The sequence below is a fragment of the Zootoca vivipara genome, chromosome 2, assembly GCF_963506605.1.
Source record: "Zootoca vivipara chromosome 2, rZooViv1.1, whole genome shotgun sequence".
NCBI lineage: Eukaryota > Metazoa > Chordata > Lepidosauria > Squamata > Lacertidae > Zootoca > Zootoca vivipara.
The window spans coordinates 94547985-94572751 of NC_083277.1; the positions used below are offsets into that span (position 1 = coordinate 94547985).

Consider the following 24767-nt stretch of genomic DNA (forward strand, 5'->3'; position numbering starts at 1 on the left):
ACTTTAATCTAGAAGTAGTTTTTGCCACTTCTTAGGAAGATCCCAACTCCTCCTACTGTAGCAGAAGCTGTGAGTCCCATGGCAAATTAGTATTGTGCATTAATTTGAAAACATAGCTAACAGCTTCATTTGGTGAAATATATCTTGCATATACATGATACTTATCACCAGTCTTTCCCAGAATCTGACCTTTAGCCAGCTTCTGTTTTCTTAAGAATTGTGAAATGTTGCCCAGTCACTAGAAACTTTTGTTGGCAGAAAATGTGCTTACCTAAGAGAAGCTTCCTTGCTCAGGAATCTGTACCTAACTGGTTGCAGCTGAGCCCCTTCTTAAGTGAATAAAGAACAAATTGCTTATGGCCTGTGGTTTTTGCTTAGTGGAGTTAATATTTTATGTACTGTTCTAAAGATAATATGCAGTAAAATGGCTTGACCCTTTTAAGCAGCATACTTCTTCCTAGTTTCCCCCTATAGAAGTGCAATATAGAAGGCTTAATATGGGACATGTTAAAGAAGACTCCCTGAGTGAGTGTACATGCATGCACAATGTGTGTGCACACCATGTCACAGTCTTCATATACCTAAAACCAAGTTGTATATTGTAACACTACTGTTGCATTCATTTTGGTTTAAAAAAAGTTAATCCCTTGTTACCTCGGATATTAACCTCTCTCTTAGCCAAAATCATTAAGTGTGGTGAACGACAAGAGTAGTCTGTATGTGAAACACTGGTGCTACATGCAAGAGCCTTCCAAATACTGTAAAATCATGTTTATAAAGGGGAGGCAGTGTTTTAAACCAGAAGGCTCAGCTAAATCAAGATGTGAACCTTGAGAAGTCATTGTGCTGTGTGCAATCCGTCGCTTGTCATCGACATTTCCTGTGTTTTGTATGCATGTGGCCCTGACTGTTCACGAGTGTGGAATGTCCTTATCAGCTTAAAGGCATGCCTTATATTTGTATGTTCTCTCTCCTCTTGCATTTCATCTGCTCCCAGACTTAGATGAGACCGAAAGTAAGACTATTTTTTCTTTGTTAATTGCAGCTCTAGCATGTTTGCTTATTTATTTATTTATTTATTTATTTCATAAAATGTGTGTACCGCTTAATTGTTAAAACCTCAAAGTAGTTTACAAAGGGAATAAAACAATAAAATTATCTGTAAAAACAGCTCTATAAAACATTTAAAAGATAAAATCAACTATAAGCTAAAAACATACATCAGCATTTTTCATGTAAGAATGTGATTGTTTAGTGTGGCAGTGCCTACACTTTGGAATTCCCTGCCTATTGAGATCAAGCTGGTGCCTTCACTGTACTCTTTTTGGCACCTGCTAAAAACATTCTTGTTTAAACAAGCCTACCCTGATGCTTAGGAAGTTGAGGTAACTTCTTAAAAAAATAATATATATATTGATTTTATAAACATGAAAAATACATAAGACACAAAAATACTCAAAAATACAAAAAACACATAGAACACAAAACTAGAAAATACAAGACAAAATACAAAAAGAAAAAAGAGAGAAAAAGAACCATATTTATCATTCATATATCCTAACATTGTTGACTTCCTCGTATCCCTCCTTACTGCGTTTCATTATATATCATCCTTAGTAATTTCTATATCATTGAGGTAATTTCAATCTGCTTTAGCATTTTAACTTTTATATGTTTTTAAGTGTGGTTGTGAATTTTCCTTGATTTTACTATTTTATCTTTTGTAAACCGCTTTGAGGGTTTTTTTACAATCAAGCAGTGTATAAATTTTATGAAATAAATAAATTCCCTATGACTTGTGTATATTTAATAGGACATAATCTGCAGGTGCTCATGATACTATAGTACATGTTGCATTACAAAACACAACTTAGAGGATACTCGGAAATTGAGTAATAAGAAACCTATTGAAATCATTGTTTACAAATTAAGGAATTGCTTTTGCACACAACAGATGAATGTAGAATCTTAACCATAATTTTAGAGCCCTTATGTCCCATTGATTTTGATGAAGAGCTAACATGTGAATGGGTTTGTGGACAGGACTTCATCTTCTTGTCTTTCCCCCCTGCAGCCACCTGCTCACACCCTAGGTTTTCTCTGGAGACTCCCCCAAACCTCCAAAGCAGATTTTGAGGGTATATGACATGGGGACTGCAAGAGGGAGAAAAGAAAAGCCCAGTTGCACAAGAGGAAATCTGTTCTACTCGCTTGCAGACACCCTTGGATAAACCCACTGTGCTTTCACTCCCTACTGAAATCACTAAGACTTAAATGGGCTTAAGTTTGCCTAGATTGTATCCTGTTTATGCGTGGGTTATGTTCCCGGGCACCGCATGCATCAGTGAAATTGTGTATAATTAAAACCCATTGAAAAAGCCTGCAAACAACACCATTCCACCCCTGCCCTGCCTGTGTTCCACCCTTTTAGGGATATTTCATTGATGTCTTTATGACATTTCTGGGTCACTTCTGGGTTCAACACAATGCACATATACACGGTCACACACATATTGAACACGTGTAAACAGGGCTGCCTGTAATGGATAGGTGACACTACCAATGCAAGTTATATCAGTTCAAAAGCATGAGGGGAATGCACAAGCAGTGTTAGAAATTAGCTAGGCACCAGGTGCATTTTGCTCCTGGTATGGGTACAATTGCAACCACGTGGATATCTCTAAATGCCAGGTTGGTGACTGACATCTCCACCTTTCTTAAGCAGAAAAGCTTAATTACTGCATTTATATCCCACCTTTTTCTCCAAGGCTTGCATGGATTCACCCCCCCCCTTTCTTGGTTATTCCATACAACTTCCTTGTGATGCCAGCAACTGTTACACACAGTGCCAGGGTTTATAAGCCATGGATCAGATCTATAATGGCAATTGCCTTGGTTAGTTCATGTTTTGATTGTCTTGGATTTTGAAGTTGTGTTTTCTTCTTTCCTTTAGGGACTGACATTGCTGCTGGAGAAGAGGTTGCCATCAAATTGGAATGTGTGAAAACCAAACATCCTCAACTCCATATAGAAAGCAAAATTTACAAAATGATGCAGGGTGGAGGTAAAAATTATCTGTGCTGATAAATCATATGGGTACTAATGTTCTAGCTATAAACTGAAGAAGGCAGATAGCAACAAGTGATTTCATGGTTACTTTCCTGCCATGCATTAGGGAGCTATGGCAGTAGAATCCTAAATGTGTTTTCTTATAAATAAGTAGCACTGAGTTCATTGAGTCTTTAATCCTAAGTAAGTGTGGATGGGAGTTCAATTTTAGTCTTCATTCTCAATGTTCTAATAAGGTAGGAGTGGCTCTTGTGTACACAGGGGGTGTACTGACAAACAGTTGCTTCACTAAGGGTTACCCTATGAGCCCATGGATTACCAAAACTACCTCAACCTGTCCTGTCTGCTCATTACTAAATGCAGATCAAGTTGTTGTTTATCTGTAACATGTTTCTGAGATGTGATGTTAAAAGAAAGGAACTCTTGAATTGTAGATCATGAACATGAAAGGTTTTCGATCACACACATGTGATATATATATATTATTGAAATTATGTTCTGACAGTAGTGCCAATCCTAGTGTGACAATCTTAAAACTGGGCAAATCCTTTTACTTAAAGGCGTGGTCTTTGCATGTGATACCATGATAAGCAAGATACCATTTCACTCTTGAACTTTGTGAGAAGCTTTTTTGTTTGGACCTATACTTTTTCTCCGTAATTGCAAACTGCTTTTTATAGTTTCAGAGGCACAAAAATTATTACATTTGTTTTGCTATAACCTTGAGTGTGGATCTGTTAACTGACAACAGTTAACTACATGAGCATAGTTCTTGCACGTCTTGTAGTTTTGTAATTTGCTACTCGTTTCGGATGAGTAGCATTGTCCAATGCAGAGTACCTGAGTGTGCCTTCCCCAAGTTAGGCAAATATACTCTGGAGATGGGCTTCAGCAAATATTATTACAGTTCTGCATTGTGTTACTCTAGATGATGCACAAATAAATGTGCTCTTACTCATACAATCTTGCAATGCTGGAGAGAGAGAAGCCAAATGCAGACCTGGCACAGTTCTACTCTGTGCTGGTAACCACTGAGCCAGCTGCTTGCATGATTCAGATTATTTTGAAGTAGGGGTGGGAAATCAATGTTCCTGGACTACATCTCCCATTATCCCCTGCCATATCAGTCAGAGTGGGGAATGCAGGTAGTGGTGAAAGGATTGAGCAACTCTCAGAACTTGTTTGGGGGAAATCTTCTGAAGCTGTAAACCAAGGGAAGTTCATCATTTCTGAGCCCAGATTAAACAGCACATATTTAAAATGTCATATACAAATATGCCATAAAATATTTGTTGAATTCTGAATTTTCATAGCTACTGTAGACTAATTGACGCCTGATAGTTAGGATTCATAGCACAACAATGGTCTTTCCCTCCCTTTTGGCTTCTTAATAGGGAGTACTTGTACTTAGATAGAAGGAGAAGATCACATCCCATTGGAAGCACATCTATACAAGGTGTCCCAGGACCGTGCTCCAGTTCCAGTCTCTTCCCCCCATCTCCCCCCCCCCCATGCATACATTTTTTAGGAAGAAAAATGTGCTGTAATTTAGATAATAATCTGTAGGTGCAGCATACATATTTTGTGCAGATACCTTCTGTTTTCACAAAATACTATAGTAATTTTTTCCCCTTTTTTCTAGTGGGCATTCCCACAATCAAATGGTGCGGTGCTGAAGGTGACTACAATGTAATGGTGATGGAATTGTTGGGACCAAGCCTTGAAGATCTCTTTAACTTCTGTTCAAGAAAATTCAGCCTCAAGACAGTCCTTTTACTTGCTGACCAAATGGTATTAAAATCTTTGCATGTCTTTATTATTGGGTAGGAGGGCTTCCTTAAATCCTCTCTGCATTCTATAAATAATTGTCTTATATGGAACAAAATCTGGGACTCTTTTCTTTCAGAGGGCAGATAGAAAGTCTACCACTTAAGCTATTCTCTTCATATACCAGAAAATAAAATGTGCCTAGTACAAATAATGCTTTTAAAGTTGTTTTTGCCAGTGTGAATCAGACCAATTTAGCTGCAGTGGGAAACATGCTTGTGCTTCTTTAAAATACATACCTTTTCCAAAATGGATTATTCTCAGGGTTGCTGTGTAGTTGGTGGCTGTTGGGCTACATTCCTTATCTATCTCTTGACATGAGGGTTTGCAATTATTTTAAAAGCTAATCTTTCCCTCAAGGGGTAGCAACAGTCAACACATCAAGTTTTACAGATTCTTCAACTTTATGTTAGGATCAAGTTGCAGAATCTGAGCCTATACTGTATGTATTTAAAACTTTGCTGCCATAAAAAATTGGCCAGTTTATGCATAATAAATTTCCTGAAAATGATATATAAATCAACTTGTGAATTGTTCTTCCAAAATAAGTGTGAAGACATTCTTGGTTTGTACAGACATAGAAGATAATTAGAACTAAATATGTCCATGAATAATATCTTCTCTAATGGCTATTAGGATGTCTGTTTGTGTGTCCATTTTTAAACCCTTAGGTTCAGTAAGGTTGAAGTAAAACAGCAGGACCGTAAATATTCCAGTTATGTGTACTGCTACCATTTGAAGCATCTGGAAACCATGTTTTATGCAAGCAAGTGGCACTGAAATGATATAGCAATGGTGCTAGATGACGCCAGGGCCAGTAGTCAGACAGTTTCAGCACTGACTGAGGCTCCCAGGGGCTTGGAAGAGATCCCATCCCTGGACCAGCCGCAGCACCATTCACCATCTTCCCTGCTGGACCCACCAATATTTTTCAGCAGTACACAGTGTTTCTGCTTTTAAATAGGAGCCAAGCTTACCTTTCACCCTCAGTGGCCTGCCATTTTGAAGTTACCTTGCCTTACTGATTTTGTAGGTCTATAGGTAGGCTTGGGCCATGACCTGATTGGAAGTGGATATAGTGTGGGCTCATTGTTGGCACTATGCAAAGGGCTCTCTAGCTTCAGCTTTGAAGGCAACTATTGGTCTAATGTAGTAGTATTGCTGTTACAGCAAAATCTTTAGAGCCAAAACTCAATCTTACCTAGTTGAAGATCCTTGGAGGTTTTTAAGCAGATGTTGGATGGCCATCTGTCATGTAAGCTCTAGTTGAGATTTCTGCATTGCAGGGTGTTGGACTAGATGTCCCTCAAGATCCCTACACAGCTCTCTCTTTTTGGGATGTCACCCTGTCAGTGCCCAGGAAGTGAGAGCCAGTTAAGATATTAATTCTTGCTTCATCAAAAGACCCAGGAGGAAAGCCATTTAGGCTGCAATCTTATACACACATACCTGGCAGTAAATCCTATTGGTCTTCATTAGGCTTACTTCCTAGTTGTCATGTGTGCAGTTGCACAGATAGAAACAAGTTAAACTGGCTTGTGGTATTTTAAAAAGGAAATCAAGGAGAATAAATAATGCAGGCATAATAAAGCAAGCAAATAGCTTTTAAGCTTAAATATTATCAAAGTAGGATTTTAATATTAAAGCCCAATATAAAGGAGCAGCTGGTTGTTTTTGAAAGGTTTTATATGCTGTAATTCTGAAATTATGTCTTTCTGTAATTAGATTAGCCGAATAGAATACATTCATTCGAAGAACTTCATCCACCGAGATGTAAAGCCTGACAACTTCCTGATGGGATTAGGCAAGAAGGGCAATCTTGTCTACATCATAGATTTTGGGCTGGCCAAGAAATATCGGGATGCTCGAACGCACCAGCACATTCCATATCGTGAAAATAAAAATTTAACAGGAACTGCCCGTTATGCCTCTATCAACACTCATCTTGGAATTGGTGAGCTGGTAGCAGATTATTTTGTTTATTGTTGTAGGAATGTTTGTACACTAAGACATCTGGATAAAATAAATTGTTCTGGTTACCATTGGAAAGAGGGGGCTTTGATCTGGGAGTAAGCCCCATTGAATCCAGTAGGACTTATTTCTGAATAGATGTTGCTAGGATTGCACTGTAAGTGCATCGGTGAAACAAATCAAATGGTCATGCTCTGTAATGCATGTGACAGACTCAAACAAGATGTTGGGAGTGTTTCATCCAATAAACTTCCATTGGGATAGCTTGGTAGACTTTTCCTTGGGGTCAGACTACCATATATGGGATCGAGAAGAAATTTCCCTTCAGGTCAAGCTTGTAAAAGTTATCTCAGGATTTGTTTTGTTTCTGTTTGCCTCCACTTGCATGCAGACATAAAACTTGCCTTGCTAGAAGCTGTTTCCAATGGCACAACAACAAAGAACTTTACCATAAAGAAGATTATAGTCCTGAGACATATAGGTTGGAGAACACTTTGTCTTTCACTGCAGCCTGTGTCAAGAAATTGTGGCTAAGCTTGCAACTTGGCTCAGTTGTGTGAATTAGCAGCTTTCTGCAGTATGTCTGTTCTTGGCACTGTAGCTTGGATTGCCTTGGTTGAATGCAGGGCTCCACAGAGTTCTCCATGAATTTCAGGGGATGCTGGGGAGAGGTCTCCTCACACTAGCATGGGAGGAGCACCATTCAGAGACTGTAAAAGGTTCAAGCAAAATGAAGTAAGATCCACCTTCTGTCCTCAATTCAGAGGATTTGGGGGAGTAAGGAGCCAGAAGCAGCTAAATAATGGTTGCCTTTATGCTCAAAGTTGTAAAACCCTGGTTGACCGGCAAGTGTTGTGGGTGAATGATTCTGTATTTCTGACGTGATATGGACCTATATGGTCATTTGAACAGTTTCCAGTATGGGATTCTTTAGGAATAATTGTTGGATAATTGCAAGAGTAAACCATTTTTCATACTGATTTTATGGGCAAGGTTGAAATTAACTATTTAACAATGTTTTTCTTGCAGGTAAGATCTTTTTGTTGTGTAATTTTTTATTTTTTTTGCTTTGAACATATTTTAACCATTTCACCAGATGATAGAACCTAATGGCTCCACTCTTCTACTCCTTGTAGAACAATCTCGCAGAGATGACTTGGAGTCCTTGGGCTATGTACTCATGTATTTTAACCTGGGCTCCCTCCCCTGGCAGGGATTGAAGGCAGCTACAAAAAGACAGAAATATGAACGCATCAGTGAAAAGAAAATGTCCACACCCATTGAGGTTTTGTGTAAAGGATACCCTTGTAAGTTTATTCTCTGAAATAGATGTCTTCCGTATTGATTTCAAAGCTAACTCTTCAGTGGAACTTACATTAACTTGATGTTACATCTTCTGTTACCTCTTGATCTTAAAAATTATTCTAGCTCTTATTTGTATATACTGTACTAACTCTTCCTTGTTATTTGGTTAACATTTCATTTAATGGTTAAATGAAGGTATGTTGTTTGGCTGCTTTGTAAACAACATCACCCCCCCTTTTTTTTTAGTGCTCCCCTCTTTCCAAGGTGCTGCATATGTATGGATTTTTCTCTGTCTACAATGTTTGGTATTCAATGAGCAGCTTACCATGATGAACAAATGAGTTACATGTTCAGTCAGCACATGTGCACTCACAGTGCATAAGTTACCAGTCATTGCTAAAAAGGGAGGGGCTGCATTTTATTTCTTTAAAAAGAAAAATATATCTATGTTTGTTTTATTACATTTATGAATTACAGTTATATTGCACTTTTCCTCCAAGGAACTCGAGTGGCATACATGATTGTGTCCTTTTTATCCTCACAGCAACTTCTGTGAGACAGCTTTGACTGAGGGACAGTGACTGACCCAAAGTCATACAGTTTCATAGCTTGAGTAGGGATTTTAACCCTAATCTGCCAGATCCTAGTTCAGCAACCTGCTAACCTTTGTACCATACTTAATCTTTCTATTGTTTATACCACTGTGGACTAGAATAGGGCTCTCTCTACACTCCTCTGCAGGTTGCCTCTGCCGTTGTAGCCTAGTACCGGTAATTTCCCAGATGGTGATACAGTGACAGTCATGAAGGATTGTGCTGCATGTGAAAAAAAGCATATCACTTCCTGCTTACATATGGGGAAAACAGTTCACGGTTCTGTCATCTTGGTTACTATGAGAAGCATTGAACCAATACTTTGGAAAGCAGATGAGCTGATGAATCTGTGCTGGATATTGTTGTTTGTACCGACTTCATGATAATATCATCCGGATTTCTCATTTCTTTTCAGCTGAATTTGCTACATACCTGAATTTTTGCCGTTCGTTGCGTTTTGATGACAAACCGGATTATTCATATCTAAGGCAATTATTCAGAAATCTCTTCCACAGACAAGGCTTCTCCTATGACTATGTATTTGACTGGAACATGCTGAAATTTGTAAGTAGTCAGTACTTGCTAACTTAAATTTTTTTTAAGTGTGAAAAACTGACAGTGAGAGCTTGATATCTGACATTGAGTGCTGGAGGTGAAATAATATGTTTCACAGTGCTTGTTCATGTTTGTAGCAAATGGCAGTTTGGTGTGAACTGTTACAAGCAATGAAACTGAAACCAGTTTTAGCTTTATAACAGGACTAGTTGTTAAAGTATCAAATAAAACTGCAAGTCTGTGAGCACTTACAGTTTGTGGTTTTGTGGGAGCCGATTGAAACTAAATCCTTCAAAGACAGAGGTCCTCTGGCTTTGTCGGGATGGTCTGGGGATGAGGGACCAACTCCCTTCTCTTGCGGTGCTTCAATTAGTGCCAGTGCCTTCCATTAAGAGTTTGGGTGTAATCTTTGATGCCTCCCTTTCCATGGAGGCACAGGTTACAGCAACAGCTAAGGCAACATTTTTCCATCTTCGCCACCTTAAGCAGTTGGTCCCTTACCTTTCCCACCCTGATCTGGCCACAGTGATCCATGCGACGGTCACCTCCAGGCTTGACTACTGTAATTCGCTCTACGCGAGGCTGCCCTTGAAACTGTCCCAGAAACCCCAGGGGGTGCAGAATGCTGCAGCGAGGCTCCTCACGGGGTCCCTGCCATGGGAGCATATTCACCCAGTGCTTTACCAGTTGCACTGGCTCCCGGTGGAGTATAGGGTCAGGTTCAAGGTGCTGGTTTTGACCTTTAAAGCCCCTTGTGGCTTAGGGCCCTCGTATTTATGGGACCGCCTCTCCTGGTATGCCCTGCAGAGGATCTTAAGGTCCATGAATAACCATAGTTTAGAGGTCCCGGGCCCTAAGGAAGTCAGACTATCCTCCACCAGGGCCACAGCCTTTTCAGTGATCACTCTGACCTGGTAGAATGCTCTGTCCCATGAGACTAGGGCCCTACAGGACTTAACCTCTTTCCGCCAGGCCTGTAAGACAGAGCTATTCCGCCTGGCCTTTAATTTGAACTCAGCCTGATCTTTTATCTCCTCTTCTCTTCTCCCCCTCCCCTTTTTATGAAGATTACCCGCTCTGGGACCCCACAGCTAATTCTCCCCTGGCCGCCTTGCTGGCCCAAGTAGGACTAATTTAGCCAGCTAGCCCTGGTGACTATCTAATGTTTATTGAGTTGATTCCCCCCAAATTGATTTTTGAACTTTGAATTTTATTGTTATTCATGCTTTTATACTGTATTTTATGCCCTCTTGTTGTCTTGCTGGAAGGCCATATGGTGTGACTTGTACACCAGTTCTTGGAACCAAAGCTGGCCTATATCGATCTGTTACACTCGTATGCAGTCACATTTCTTGACGATAATTAAGAAAGATTTTGTATATCATTCACACCATAGATCATAGGGGTATCTTTTCAGTGAGATAGTCCATCATCAGGTAATTACTTTATTCTGTTAAGAATTCCCTATTCTGCCTGCCTTTTTGCAGTTTCCAAAAGTGTGCCTAACCTCCTCTCAAAGGCCTGGGTAAAGAGCTGTGTCTTCACTTGTCGACCCAGCAGATAATATTGGTGCAATGTGTGTGTCAGGAGGGAGGAAGTCATCCCATAGGTGAGGAGCCACCACCAAGAAGGCCTTATGCACCACAACCCCCTATCCTTCACTTGGTGGTGAAAGCTTAAAGACCTGGTAGGCTGATAGAGAAGGAAGTGTTCCTTCAGGTATTTGGCCTCCAGGTCCCTTGGGGCTTTAGATGTGGCAGCAAAGCACCCTAAACTGGCCTTCAGAATAATTTGTTAGCCGCTTAGGACCAGTGTTATGAAGTCTCCCATAATCCATTTTGATTCTGAACTATTGATTTCCAGTCCAATTCCACACTTTCTGCTTCAGCTGTTGCGTTTCCCTCTCTAATTCTATTGTAACATTAGTAAATATTATGCAGACATCAGCAAAGGCAAAACGTGTTAGGTGATAACTTGCTGATGTTCATTCCACACTTGGTTTTGTGATTTCAGAACTACAACACATGGGTTTCAGGGAAATTGTCGCTTTGCTTCACACCTTTTGCGAATAAAAATGCAACATGGATAGTAATTTCTGTAGTACAGTTTTTGCTTGTTTGATCAAGCAAATTGTTAAGCATTTGGTCTATATGGAGATTGAGGATAGCATTGGATTCTGTGGAGCTAAGAATATAAGAAGTGTAATTTTCTCACAGTAATCAACTTTAAGCACAACAGCACTCTCCCCAGCACCTGATATTCAGATGCATACACTTGCAATACTGGAGATAAGAGCTGTTTGGCAGTGGAATTTGCTACCAAGGAGTGTGGTGGAGTCTCCTTCTTTGGAGGTCTTTAAGCAGAGGCTTGACAGCCATCTGTCAGGAATGCTTTGATGGTGTTTCCTGCTTGGCAGGGGGTTGGGCTGGATGGCCCTTGTGGTCTCTTCCAACTCTATGATTCTATGATATTTGCCAAGTAAACCAGCACCTGATATTTCTCCTCTCTACTTGGGTAGTTACCAGGCTGAATATTTGTGACTGATTTCCAAGAATCATCAACATAAATCCCCTTATTCTTTGCTGCTGTAGAAGAAGAAAGACGTCAGGATTGCCTTTCTTTAACAATATTGTCTGATCCTACCACTGTTCTTTTGTTTTTAGTGTAGTCATAGAAGTGTTGTGCAACAGCTTTGAACAAATGTATTTTCCACCTTTGAGTTATTTTGGCCAAATACTATAGGTACCCGGGTGTTTTCTTTGTATCTTGTTAGCAATTGCAAGTTCCACATCCTCTGGCATCATGGATTTGTACCATGTCTGCTCTTAGTAAGTAATATTTTATGAAATTGTGGCAAATAAGTATTTTTTAAAATAAATCCTGTTAATTAAAAAAATTTTTAAAAATGTGATCACCATTCATTTCCCTTTTTAAAAATCGGAACAGGGCTGAGAGAATAACCTGCTACCTTCTGAGTCTGATTTGGACCCAAGGTCTGCTTTTCCCTGCTGACTGTCTTTCAGTGGTCCACATAAGCTCAGCAGCGTAGCATTGACACTGCAACTACTACCGTAACTCTGAATACAGGTTTTTAACTAATTGATTCCAAATGTTGGTATAATGCCAAATTACATGTTCTTGCAGGGTGCAAGCCGTGCAGTCGAAGATGCTGAGCGTGAACGAAGAGAGAGAGAAGAAAGACTGAGACACACACGAAATCCTGCAGTTCGTGGCTTACCTTCCACTGCCTCTGGCAGGCTGAGGGGGACACAAGATGTAGCTCCACCAACCCCTCTTACCCCAACTTCACATACAGGTAAGCCAAAGAATGCATTGAGGTGAGCTGCCTTCTAGTTAATCACTTCTTCCTCTTGCCTCACAGCTTATTCCATTCAACACCTCAAGGGGGCCGGGGGGTAGGAAACTCTTCTGTTAGCCCGTTTTGGCATGCTTAACTTTGAATCCAACCCTCAACATTTAAGAACACTATTTTATAACATTAATTTCTTGACTTACAAGCCTCTCCCTAGTTAGGCATGCAAAGGGGTCTGAGTGCCATATGGGTTTAATAGTTCTGACATTATGAAGGTGCTTATAAAGTGATGCCTCTGTCGGCTTCCTTTTATTGCAATAGTTTATTTTGTCTAGTAATACATACACAAAATTAAGTTTTTCTTTTTCTTTCTTTTTTTTGGTCAGCAAACACATCTCCTCGGCCAGTGTCTGGAATGGAGAGAGAACGGAAAGTGAGTATGCGATTGCATCGTGGGGCCCCTGTCAATATCTCCTCGTCTGATTTAACAGGCCGACAAGATACCTCACGCATGTCAACCTCACAGGTACAAAACAGTTCTGATTTTTTTTTAATGGGGAAAAGACTAGGAGCTCAGTAATGTCCTTTGACAAGATCAGAGTAAAAAATACTCTTTGAGTAGGATAGATCGTCTCACAATTATGTTTAGACATGCCATTCTCTTAGTTGATCTGAATTAGCTGAAGAACCGCAACTTGTGAAGTCCTTAGCTTTCTGACCTTGAGGTTTAAGTGTGAAGGAGAGTATTGTATAGGTTATTAAAATTGAGGGCTGGGTACCTCCCTTGTTTAATGCTTTTTTGGATATTTGTGTATTTGCAGGATACAGACTTTTAACAGCCATGGAAATATCAGTGACTTTTACTATTCTATGTGAATCATCAACTGACTTAAATGTCATGTTTTCTTCTAACCACTGCAGATCTCAGAAGCCTTGTGCAAATGAATCAAAGCTATTACTTGTTACATTTCATGCCGAAGAAGGATCAATAAGTGCTCTCCTTTTATCCTTCGTACAGACTCAATTTGTCCAATATTACACAGGGCAATATAAATTGTAGCCTTAGTCATCAGTCGTTTGTTCTGTAGTGTCTAGTTGCAAAGTTGCACCTGTTTGGCAATTTTGACATGGCTTGAGCTGTATTTTCAAATAAATTGCCATTTATGGAAAATAGCTACCAGCTTCTGTCTGGTATAAGTGACCATCTGTAATAATATCCGGTATAAGAGGAGTGTGCTTAAAGCTACTGTAGCACTGAAATTGTTTTGCCTGTGAAATAAGAGGTTGAAAGAGGAATGATCTGTCTTGCATTCTTTGTATTACTTTGTTGGGTGATGGTACTGTTCATACTACTATGATTTTCTTGTAGAATTTACTAAAGCTTGAAGTAAAAAATGATTTCCAAATTAGCCCTGGGCATGCATCCTTGTTGAAAGTATGGAGCTAAACTAGACTAGTTGTTGTGAATGAGTCTGTACGTGACTGCAGTAAGCAACCTTCTTGACCATGGGGCAGCTAATTGCAAATTGTAATGTTTTGCATACAGCATGCATTACTGATTTATTTTAATAACCTGTGGCATATGTTCTGAATATTTCAGTTGAATTACAGCACAGCTCACATAACAGGCTGTAAGTGTAAATTAATGTTGTATAAAAGGAAGACTATTTTTGGAAGATAAATGCATATCCTGCATGGTTGTGCAGTGGGATAACAATTGACTCCATTTTGTTGGTCATTTTTTGTTTGTTTGCAAACAGAAGGAAAATGTTTGTCTGGTGCCTGAAGAGAGGATATTTACTAACATTAGTTGCTTGAAACATTCCAGTTTCTTACTCCATTGTAGATTCCCCCACAGTATGTGTGACACACAACCAAACAAGGCTTGGATTTCATGCAAGTCTACAATACTTTACAAAGTAGAGCTTTGTCTCATGAAAGCCACAGCAGGGGACTCTAAGCTTTCTCATTCCAAAATAGTAGCTAAAAAAAAACAGTTGTGAATTTCTGAACATTGATATTGTTCAGGTTTGATTCTAAGAGAAGGGTGTATGTGTGAGAACCAGAGAACACACTAAAATTTTGGGAAGGCCAGATCAGGAGAAGAGCCATTTGAAGGCATTAGCAAATTGATCTTTGACTTTGTGTCAGTTGAAGAAATGCTAAAGGAGCAAAAGGTTTTACAGCTGAACAGGACATAAATGTGGATGTTGCAGTTGGTGTTTAGAGCACCAAGCATCAAAAACAGTCACGAATGTTAGACAAAGGCAGCAGATGACACAGGAGCTTTTAGTAGCTTTAATAATAGAAAACTCAAACCAGTGGTGCATGTTTGTTGGAAAGATAATTGAGGGTTAAAAGTTGTTTTGTTAAAAGTATAAAGGAGGAAATGTGTTGATTATGGTTAGTTTTGATTAACTGTTGCAGTAAGAAAAAAGTGAGACTGTTTTACATCATGGCTGTAGTGAGTTCCATTGACCACATTGGGACTTGGTTTTTGAGTAAACATGCATAGAATTGTTCTTTGTTTACTTCGCAAAAGTAAATAAAATTTCTGGGTTTTTTGCTGTTGTTATATGAAAACCATCATAAACTTTTGTCTATGACCAGTACATACTGCTAAAGGTATGTAGTTTGACTCTAGCTCAGGACCATCACAATTCCTCAAATGCTAAATAGTATCTGATACAAAGAGCAAAAGCCTTTTGGGAAGACAGTCTTTAATGTAGAATAATATGGAATTTCAAGTTTCAACTCCATAGGAGCACAAATTTTGTCACCCATCACTAGCGTTCGCAATAAAGTGATTATGGTTTATTATACTATATACTGAGGCTTCAAAATGAAAGATCCATTCCTTAAACAACACAAGTAAGATTTTCTGGAAGCCCAGAGTCTGTACCTAATAGCCATTCTTTATCATACTGATTATAAATACATTCTTAATGCCATACTTTTGCTTGATTTGAATGCTACCTCCAGTCAGGCAGATCAGATGGTAGCTTTTTGAATGAGTCTCTGAATCTCTTGTTCCTATTGTTAATATCCAACAAATGTCTACTCTAGGAAATGAATAAGAGGTCTATAAAGCATATTTCCCCATTCTTTCAATATATACTGGTCAGATTCACAGTGGATAAGATCTCCTTGATCCCTACTCTAAGCTGGGATGGAGCTGGGGAAGATGTTTCTCTCCAGGATTTAAATGAGTGTGTCTTATGGGTATATTGCAGACTTGATAATTTTGAAGAAGAAAAAATAAAACTTTTGGAGTTTTGAGACTATTTCTTTTATCTTCCATCTGTAAAGCCAAGCCCCAACAGACCTCGAAGGAAGAGGAAGAAAGTGCATATTTGCAACTCAAATGACCTGGAATAAAGCACTTCTTAGACTCTGAGGTGTAGTTGCTTGCTTTCCTTTACATCAGGGCCATTGAAAAGCAGAATGAATTGCATCTAATATCTGAAAATCTTGTTGTTTTTGATTATTGAACTTAGAAGGCAGTAAACATCCAATAAGTCTTGGCTAGATCAGTGTATCTCTTTCCTAGCTCTCTGTTTGTGATGATGGTTTGCATTGCACATTTAATTGGTCATTTTCATCTGAAATGACTACCTTATAAAAAATTGGTATGGAACTGTGAAGTTTGCCTTGGCTGTGTTAAGTGGGTAAAAAGTAGTTTGAAATATTTCTGTACCGCTCCAGCAGAGATCCTAGGACCAATTACAAAAACTGTGTCAATAGACCAACCCTCCACCCCCTGCAAATCATTCATGAGTGTGTTCTACCAGCTCATGAATTTAGTGAGTCTTTACATCTTTTTTTGTTTACTTGTTTGAAGTAAAATAATTTATTTAAAAGCTTAACAACTGGTTCAGAAACATACTTTAAACATATTCACAGTATTTCAGGATGAGACGACTGCTCATTCTGTTCTCAGGACCTCATTCCAAAAGCACCTGACAGGTTATGAGCCAAACAAGACTAAAACTTCAGTTGGTTCATCTTGTAAATATAAATATCTTGGGAACCTGGCTCATTAAAGCTTGAGAATCCCAAAAGTGAAAATCCAAGTAGATAAATTCCAAACTGATTAAGGTAAATTCCCTTCTACTAGCTGTAGCCCTCTCCAGCTGCTTTGCTGCCATTGCCCTTCCTTGTATGTACTTGACTGGACAACGGGGTGCTTCCTCTCCATATATGTAAGAAGTAGTTGTGGGTTAACAGTGGAATTCAAACCAAAGAGGATCCACTCCCAATTTCTGTAGTAGATCATGTTAACTTCTACTGACTATAAAAACTCTGGAGGATGAATAGTCTGATGGCACTGATGTTCCTTGGTATATTATCCCTGTCTGCTACAAAATGAAGTATCTTAGTATATGAGCCCTCTCGCATGTACCTCATTCTTCCTAGCAAAGGGCGAGTATTTCATAAGAATTTGTTTGTCTGAGTAATCTGTAATGTGCAACTGGTGTTTTTTTCCCCAAAAACTGAGCAAGGTGCTTCACAAAATGGTGATCATAATGCAGTGGAGCATTACACTGCGTACTTGATGCAATTACAAATGACCCTCTTTGAAAAGTCACAAATGTATGAAATCTCTGTGACCTACATTTTCTATTCAGAGAAAAGAGAATGAAGATTAAGAGTACGGAATCCAGCACTTCCTGAACGAAAGGAGATTGGTCTATCACAATAGCTTTTAAATACTGTTTCAAAAATATCCTTCTAGCCAAACTTGAGGCTTTTGAGTTTGGAAATGAGAATGTACGAAGTGTAGTGCAGTTGTTTCTTCAATGAAATTGGCTGCAGTTTTGAAATTTGCCACTTTCCTGGGGTGAGTGAGTTGCCCCTGCTAAGTAGCAAATGGTACCAGCCCACACTTCCTTTGCCACTGTAACACTGGTGTGTTTCTATCAGCAGAAAACTGGCTATGCTTCTGGCTCTCTGCCAGTAATTTTACAACAGTTGTCTGCCCATGCATCCTTCCTGGTTACTGGCTTGAACTGCTTTCCCCATGCTATACTATAGTGGTGTGCATGGTAGCCTGTGGGGGCGGGGAGTTCAGCATTGTGGTGTAGAGGTTTAGCAGCAACAAAAAATACAGGTTGGCTAGTCCCTTAACAGAACTACAGTATACAAATGTGTGACGTCCCTTTCTGCCTACCTCTGTGTGCTGACACACTGAAAGATTCAAGGTCTTGCTGTCTTCTTTCCTTTGAAGATTTCCACTTTAGTACTAATTTATTTGGCTAAATGTCTTTGCTACCGCTTTTAGAGAGTTTCCCTTGGTCATGAAGACCCTGCTTTCCTAACAAATCACAATTCTTGCAGTAGGTATAATATAGCCTACTTACTATGCTTATGTTGCCATGAGATCAGTCAGATACATATATTTTTTGTAATTTTTCATAGTTACAATCCAAGCACAATAGCCTCTTCCACAGCTCCAAAGCATCTCAAACTTGATTAAATTATGTGAATTCTTATCTGGCACCCCAGTAATATTTCGTCTGTCAGCATTAAATCCCAGTAATGATACCTTATGGTCAACATTAACTATTTCCTTGGTGACCACTCTAGCAGGTACACCAGGGGATGGGTTGTGTGTGGAGCCTGCGGGGAGCTGAGACTTTGAAGTTGCTGCAGAGAAAGAAAGGCAGAAGGAAGAGCAAATAAGACAAAAGGCAGAAGATGGTGAAGAAAGAAGAGTTAATAAAGATCAGAGAAGTGATTTAAGAGGGACAATTTTTTTCTCAAATGTTTGAATTCTACTGTACAGTATTAAATAAAAATGCTAAACTTATAGGTCCTTTACATTGACCAGATTCATGCTTTGGCCTCTGCCAAAAATTCCTTCCAATTGGTGTGGTTGTGGGCCAAGTGACACGATTCCATACTTAGTGGCACTGGCCATGTAAGAGATCAAATGGAGAGCCACTAAAGACTAATGTTGTGGTTCATGCTGGGTTGCTAAAGTTAGAGAGTCATAAAGTAGGGTGGTCAAAAGCCTCCCCTAGAGGATGAATAGAAGGAAAGCCAGGCTGCAATGCAGAACTGCAATCAATTTTACCACCTTCAAAATCATAGTGGTTGGGAGGAGAATACTGGAAATGGAGCAGGGTTTCTTGGAACAAAAAATACACAAGGTATGTCTAAATCTGCAAATGGTTGGCATTCTGTCAGACATTTGGCAAGAAAACTCCACCTCAGTCATATGCATACCTCCAGACTACTGGTGGGGGCACTGATGACCAAATGTTCCACAGTACACATACCTCTCAAATCTTTCCACATGGAAAACTAGATGTTTGGTGGAAGGGTTCTAGCCTTTTCACTGACCTACTTCTACATATGAAGTGAATCTATTGTATTTAGTATTTAGTTAATTTAGTTAATATTTAGTTAATATTTAGTTAATATTTATATTTAATATTTAGTTAATATTTAGTTAATATTTAGTTAATATTTAGTTAATATTTAGTTAATGTAAACCCCCATTCATGATCTGAAGAGGTACAACCCCCACACAAGTTTATCACTTCAACCAAAAAAATGGACTACAGAGGCTTTGCCTTTTGAGAAAATACAAAAAAAAGGACTGCTCCCTCTGGATCACTCAAGAGAATAGTCTTGACACATACTTGGATTCATAGGGGGTGGGCCGTATTCCCTTTTGTTGTTGTTGAATAACTGGCCACATTCCCTTCTGGAGGTGGGCAACATGATGGCAGTGGACAAGGCCAAAGCCAAAAGTGAACAGGCCACCCACTTTTCTCCCGCATTAGCAGGCTGACTGGAGAAGGACAGATCACTGTTGCCAAAGGTTTGAACTGATAGCTTTAGATGGCTTCCTCTCCTCCATGGCTCTCCATTTCAGCTTCTCTTCTCCTTGCCCCTTCTCGACAATTTTCCCTCTTTGGCTAGTGGTCTGAACAAATTGCTTACCAAGGGCTTCTCTACCCTCTCCATTGCTTCATCTCTTTTGGCTTCTCAACCACCAGTCTGTCTTTTCTCCCCTCCTGCATGAAATTAGATTCTCACTCGTGGCCTAAAGGCTGTTTTAATGAATTATTCTTCTCACTCTTGGCCTAAAGGCTGTTTTAATGAATTGCTGGCCAGAGGTTTTGTGTGTAGTGAAGCTGCAGGGACACTCCCCATCATACTCGTGATATGATTCTGTATTTGTGCATGAAACTGTATGCACACCACCATAGATTGAAAAGTAGCTGTAATTATGCATGCCATAGCATATCATAGCACGTGGTGGTAGTGCACGTGGCCTATTCCTTGTTCCTAAGGGAATTTCAGCTGACCTGTGAATTGATCCATATCCTCAGTATTGCTTTATCTTAATCAATGAAGTTTATTTGCTCATTATGTATTTGTAGTGCTGCTATATAAGTAGTGCTGTTTGGATGTCTTCCCTTAGCCATTCCTTTTACTTCACATTCTTCTGTAAAAGTGGGCCTTTATTTAAATGAAGTAACATTTGATTCATCAGGTGTGTTCTAATCTTTCTCTCATCGTTTCAAACACAAGTTTTCCCAAACATGTTCAGAGGTTCTGTTCTTTTGGGAATTCTGGTTGTCCTTTTCCATTACCATGGGAAAGATGCAGGGGCTTGCATTGGTTAGAAAATAAAATTGGTCACGTTCTTGATTATCATGTACACAGATTTCCTTTTTGCTACCTGAATGGCATAGTGCCTTTTACAAACTCATTTTTGAAGAATGTGATGGTTTCAAGCTTGGCTATCTTCTGAAGGATGGGAAGTGCTGATGTGCCTTCTGTGAATAAACAGTTGACCCTCTCACTTCTAGATGGCTTAGACTGCAACAAAAACCTTTGCTGCAATTTTGCTGAATTTAGCTTTACGTACTTGGGGGATGGGTAGAGGGCATTTAAGGCTTGAACTGAATGCTCCTTCTGATGTTGCAGTGATTGCCCCCAAAGTAAGAGGGCCTTTCTCTCTCCCACCCCCTTTTTTTACTTAGATAAGCTCCACCTCCAGCTGTTAAGTGTTGGTGTGTGTATAGGTGTGAACATTGTGTTAACTGCTCCGTGCATAAAGGAAAAGGGGCATTGAGAACCACTGGGGGGAATAGACTCTTGAATCAGGAAGCTGTGATCCCTACTAACTCTACTTGACCAGATTGAATGAAAAACTTGGCATTTATTAGCTTTAGCAATGTGTTGTACATCAAACTTGTTTCCCTGGGAATATGAGATTCTTTTGAATTGCCAGTGGTACACACACAGATGTGAATCTGTGAGATTAGTAAGCCTGCAAGATCTAAGTTGTGTGCTGTCATGGAGAGAGTGTAAAAGGCCGGCTGCTTTAACTCTCAAAGTTGTGCCCATATGCTTGTTTGTGGATCACAGCCAGAAGGCTTCAGATTGAGCTGGTACACACTTTAGTGCTAATGAGATGAGGGTTCTCTTCCTTTGCAAAGAGTTTTGAAATACTGTGCAGAGTAGTCGCTGTGACACAGGAAAATGTTTTTTGAATCAGTGGCCAGTGCTGGCGATAAACAGTTAACATGATGGTGATGCTTTTGAGCTGAGAGTTACTGGAACAAAAAGCACCTCCAAAAACTGTTGGTTGCCACCTGCTGCTGAAGCAGCCTTTCTTTAAACCACTAGTTGTTGAAAACACATTCCTTAAAGTCAGGAAGTTGTCAGCTTTGTAGTGGCTTTCAAATCGCTGAAGAATCAGTGTCTGCGAGGCCTCTGAATCAAGAACCATTCCAAATTCAGAGCAGCTCCAGTTAGAATCATAGTTGGGAATTATATATTGGGCAGTGGAATTGTTACAAATGGCTGTCTTTTCCCCCCCACCTCAGAATAGCATTCCTTTCGAACACCATGGCAAGTAGTTGCTCGTCTCCTTCTCGTTGGAAAGCAGCACTGGGTGAGTCCATTCTCACGAGACACCAGCTTGGCGGGTGGGTTTGGATTCACTCCTGCGGGGACATCAAATTGGGTGGCTTTTCATGTCTTTCAGCACTTTATTTCCTTCTACCTTGCAGATAACCTTAGTAGTAGGTGTGCTTCAAAATAATTAAAACTACCCCCCCCCCCTGAAAAATTGTAGTACTTCACTAGAATTGCTCCATAACTGTCGATAGACCAGATGGTATATTTTCAGGGTAACCTACAATGTGGTACTGGAATACTTAAGGACCTTCATGTGGCATTTTTTTCTCACTTGGAAATCATATCCCAGTAAAGGACAGAGTACATGCCTTGTTTAGCCTTCTGTTTTGCTGCTAATTCACTAGCCTGGTGTATATGTCTGTAAACCAAGCAGTGACTTACCAGGACTACTCAAATATGCAGGCTTCTGCTTCTAAGCTAAGTTTTAGCTTAGTGCACCATCTAAACCTGGGCTTGTGCTTAAGCCCTCTCCTTACTAACCATTAACTTTGGCCAAGAAAAACCCGTACAACTCAAGGTTAGCGAAGAAGAACTTGTCCACCGGCCTGGGCTTGGGTGACATGCTCAGCCAAACTTTGGCTGAGCATTTTATTAATTTATTTTCATTTATTAATTTCGTTAGTCATTTTATCTTGTCCAGGGCAGCCCAAAGCGACGTACAACCAAACAGACAATTAAAAAAAATCTGATGTAGGAGTACACAAGATTTGGGAGATGAGGAGCTGCTATCTACTTTCTGGGAGTCCTCAAATTTGCATAGTCTCCATAAGCTTACTGTCTTTGGCTTGCCGTGATGTACGAACCAGGCCATTGAATCTTAACCAATTTGGAATTGTACCAGGTATAGGAGAAATGCCACATCTGAAGGGGGCCTTAGTTCTGCTAATCACAAGATTGTTACGTTTGCTAGTAAAAGTTAAAATTGATTGGCATGTGAGTCTTTTTTAAATAGCTGAGAGTCTGCAATAAGTGTTGTTGCAGAACTAGAACTTTAAATAACATGCCTTCCAACACTTTCAGCAAGTCCATTTCCCTGAGGAGGATATAAATGAAAGGTTTCTTATTACTCACAGACTCCTTGTATCTTAGCAGGAATCAGATCAAACATTTTCACAGCTATAAACCTTAAAATAACTAAAAAGTGGATAGAGCAATAAAACTCAATCACCCACAAGTATCCAGTACTGTGAAAAGTTAGGCTAATGTTGTCTTTTAATTGCCTAATTTAAGTATGATTAAGGGACCTAGGTGGCGCTGTGGGTTAAACCACAGAGTCTAGGGCTTGCTGATCAGAAGGTTGGCGGTTCGAATCCCTACAATGGAGTGAGCTCCCGTTGCTCGGTCCCAACTCCTGCCCACCTAGCAGTTTGAAAGCACATCAAAGTGCAAGTAGATAAATAGGGAAGGTAAACGGTGGGAAGGTAAACGGTGTTTCCGTGCGCTGCTCTGGTTCTCCAGATGCAGCTTTGTCATGCTGGCCACATGACCCAGAAGCTGTCTGAGGACAAACGCCGGCTCCCTCGGCCTATAGAGCGAGATGAGCGCCGCAACCCCAGAGTCGGACACGACTGGACCTGATGGTCAGGGGCCCCTTTACCTTTTAAGTATGATTAGAACAGAGCATTAATGCAGCCTTTTACTCTCGTCCCTTTCCCACAAGCAGCCAAAGATTAAAAAAACATTTTCAAACTGACAATGAAGCTTGCAACTGTGCCTCTAGACTCTACAGGAGACTTCTAAATGATTGCATGGATAGAAAATGAATGGATGCCTGTGATAGCAGCAGTTCTAAAGCTTATCCATTGATTGATCTTTTTGTCTTGATGATAGAAGGAGCTTCAGCAGAGTAAAATGAAGTGTGTGTGTTTGTGTGCAGACAATCTGTAGCTTGTTGCCAACCTGTAGAAGCTGTTCCTTTTGCTTTTTGGTCAGACTGAATTCTTGTTGCTTAGATCCTATTATTGGGCTCTCTCCCTCTCCCCACCATTGTTATAACTCCATATTACACTAATCTCTCACTACCTTATTTCTCTTCTCCCTGCTGCTTTTGTGTTCGTTTGATTCCATAGCCCTTTACTTTGTTAATTACATTAGCAAACTGATTATCCACATGGGTCAGATCATCTGGATAATCCAGCTGTTCATAATTTTGACTGAGCGAGAGGATTCTCTTCTGAACCACCTTGAATGAAGAGTTCACACTGGGCCCTCCTAACGGGATGCTTCCTTCTGCTTGTCTTGAGAGTGTGTTAAAACAAAGGCAGGACCACAATAGAGATGTAGCGTGCCTGTATTTTGTACTCTATGGGAATTTTTCAGCTAGCTTATCCCACCTCACATTTTGGTGGTGGCGGTGGCGGTGGCGGTGGCGGCGGCAGGGAATTGAAATGTGTCAGACAGCAAAGATCAACATTTTAGCAACTAAAGTGGGTAAAAATTGCCTCTGAGAGAAGAACTGTAGAATCCAGTCCACTATCAAGGTCTTTGTCTGTAATGATTAACCTCTTGTTGCATGTCAAAACATCACCGCTGCTGCAGTTTGACTTAATAACAGGTCCCTATGAACTGTGCATCAAAAGAATAGTCCCAATTCTTCCAAGGGTCAAAACCATGTAAACACGCTATTTGCTGTCAGTCCAAACATTACACAGAGCTAAGTAGCTTAATTTTGGCTGCTGTAATATTGAATTTAGGAATGCTTCCAGAAGGCTTGAACGAAGTATGGATGGATCCTTTGAAACTGTTCTCACCATCAGATTTGTGCAAGCTTCAGTTTTCATTTTGAACTGAAAAGCCGGAGGACTTTCAGAGAATTTGTAGGTAATTCAGTGGCTGATCAAAGTGTTGGGGCAATTATTTAGAAATTGGTCCTTCATTCAGGTATGCTGAATCCTCCACAAACTGAGACTGCCAATGACTTCTAGATCCTAGAATTCACTTAATCCTCATCACTTTCAGCATTCTGGTTTTGATTGACAGTCTACACTGCCAGGTTTGGCGCAAATTTCTGATTGCAGAGTTCACAGGGGCCTTGCTTAATACTGGCATATGCTATGGAAAGGATATCGTAGAACATATTCAATACAGTGTTGCTGCTAAAAAGATTTATATAACACTTGCATTTATCACCCTATCTCTTGATTTGGGTTTCATTACTGATTCAAGAACTTACCCAAGTCATCCGGTCTTTT

At 39.9% G+C, this 24767-nt stretch overlaps 1 protein-coding gene across 5 annotated transcripts in view; it reads left to right on the forward strand.

The window, feature by feature from the left end:
- Positions 1–24767, forward strand: part of CSNK1D (casein kinase 1 delta) — a 30985-nt gene that overhangs the window by 3754 nt on the left and 2464 nt on the right. The window contains exons 2-9 of one of the 5 annotated variants that reach the window (XM_035104316.2): positions 2954–3064; positions 4712–4860; positions 6622–6850; positions 8004–8174; positions 9181–9329; positions 12465–12636; positions 13020–13159; positions 21483–21550. In XM_035104316.2, coding sequence (XP_034960207.1) covers positions 2954–3064; positions 4712–4860; positions 6622–6850; positions 8004–8174; positions 9181–9329; positions 12465–12636; positions 13020–13159; positions 21483–21515 — 1154 coding nt within the window. In that variant the 3' untranslated portion in view covers positions 21516–21550. Of the gene's footprint in view, positions 1–2953; positions 3065–4711; positions 4861–6621; positions 6851–8003; positions 8175–9180; positions 9330–12464; positions 12637–13019; positions 19005–21482; positions 21551–24767 lie in introns of those variants that run through there. The other 4 variants (XM_060271898.1, XM_060271897.1, XM_035104315.2 and 1 more) reach the window with 4 other exon arrangements.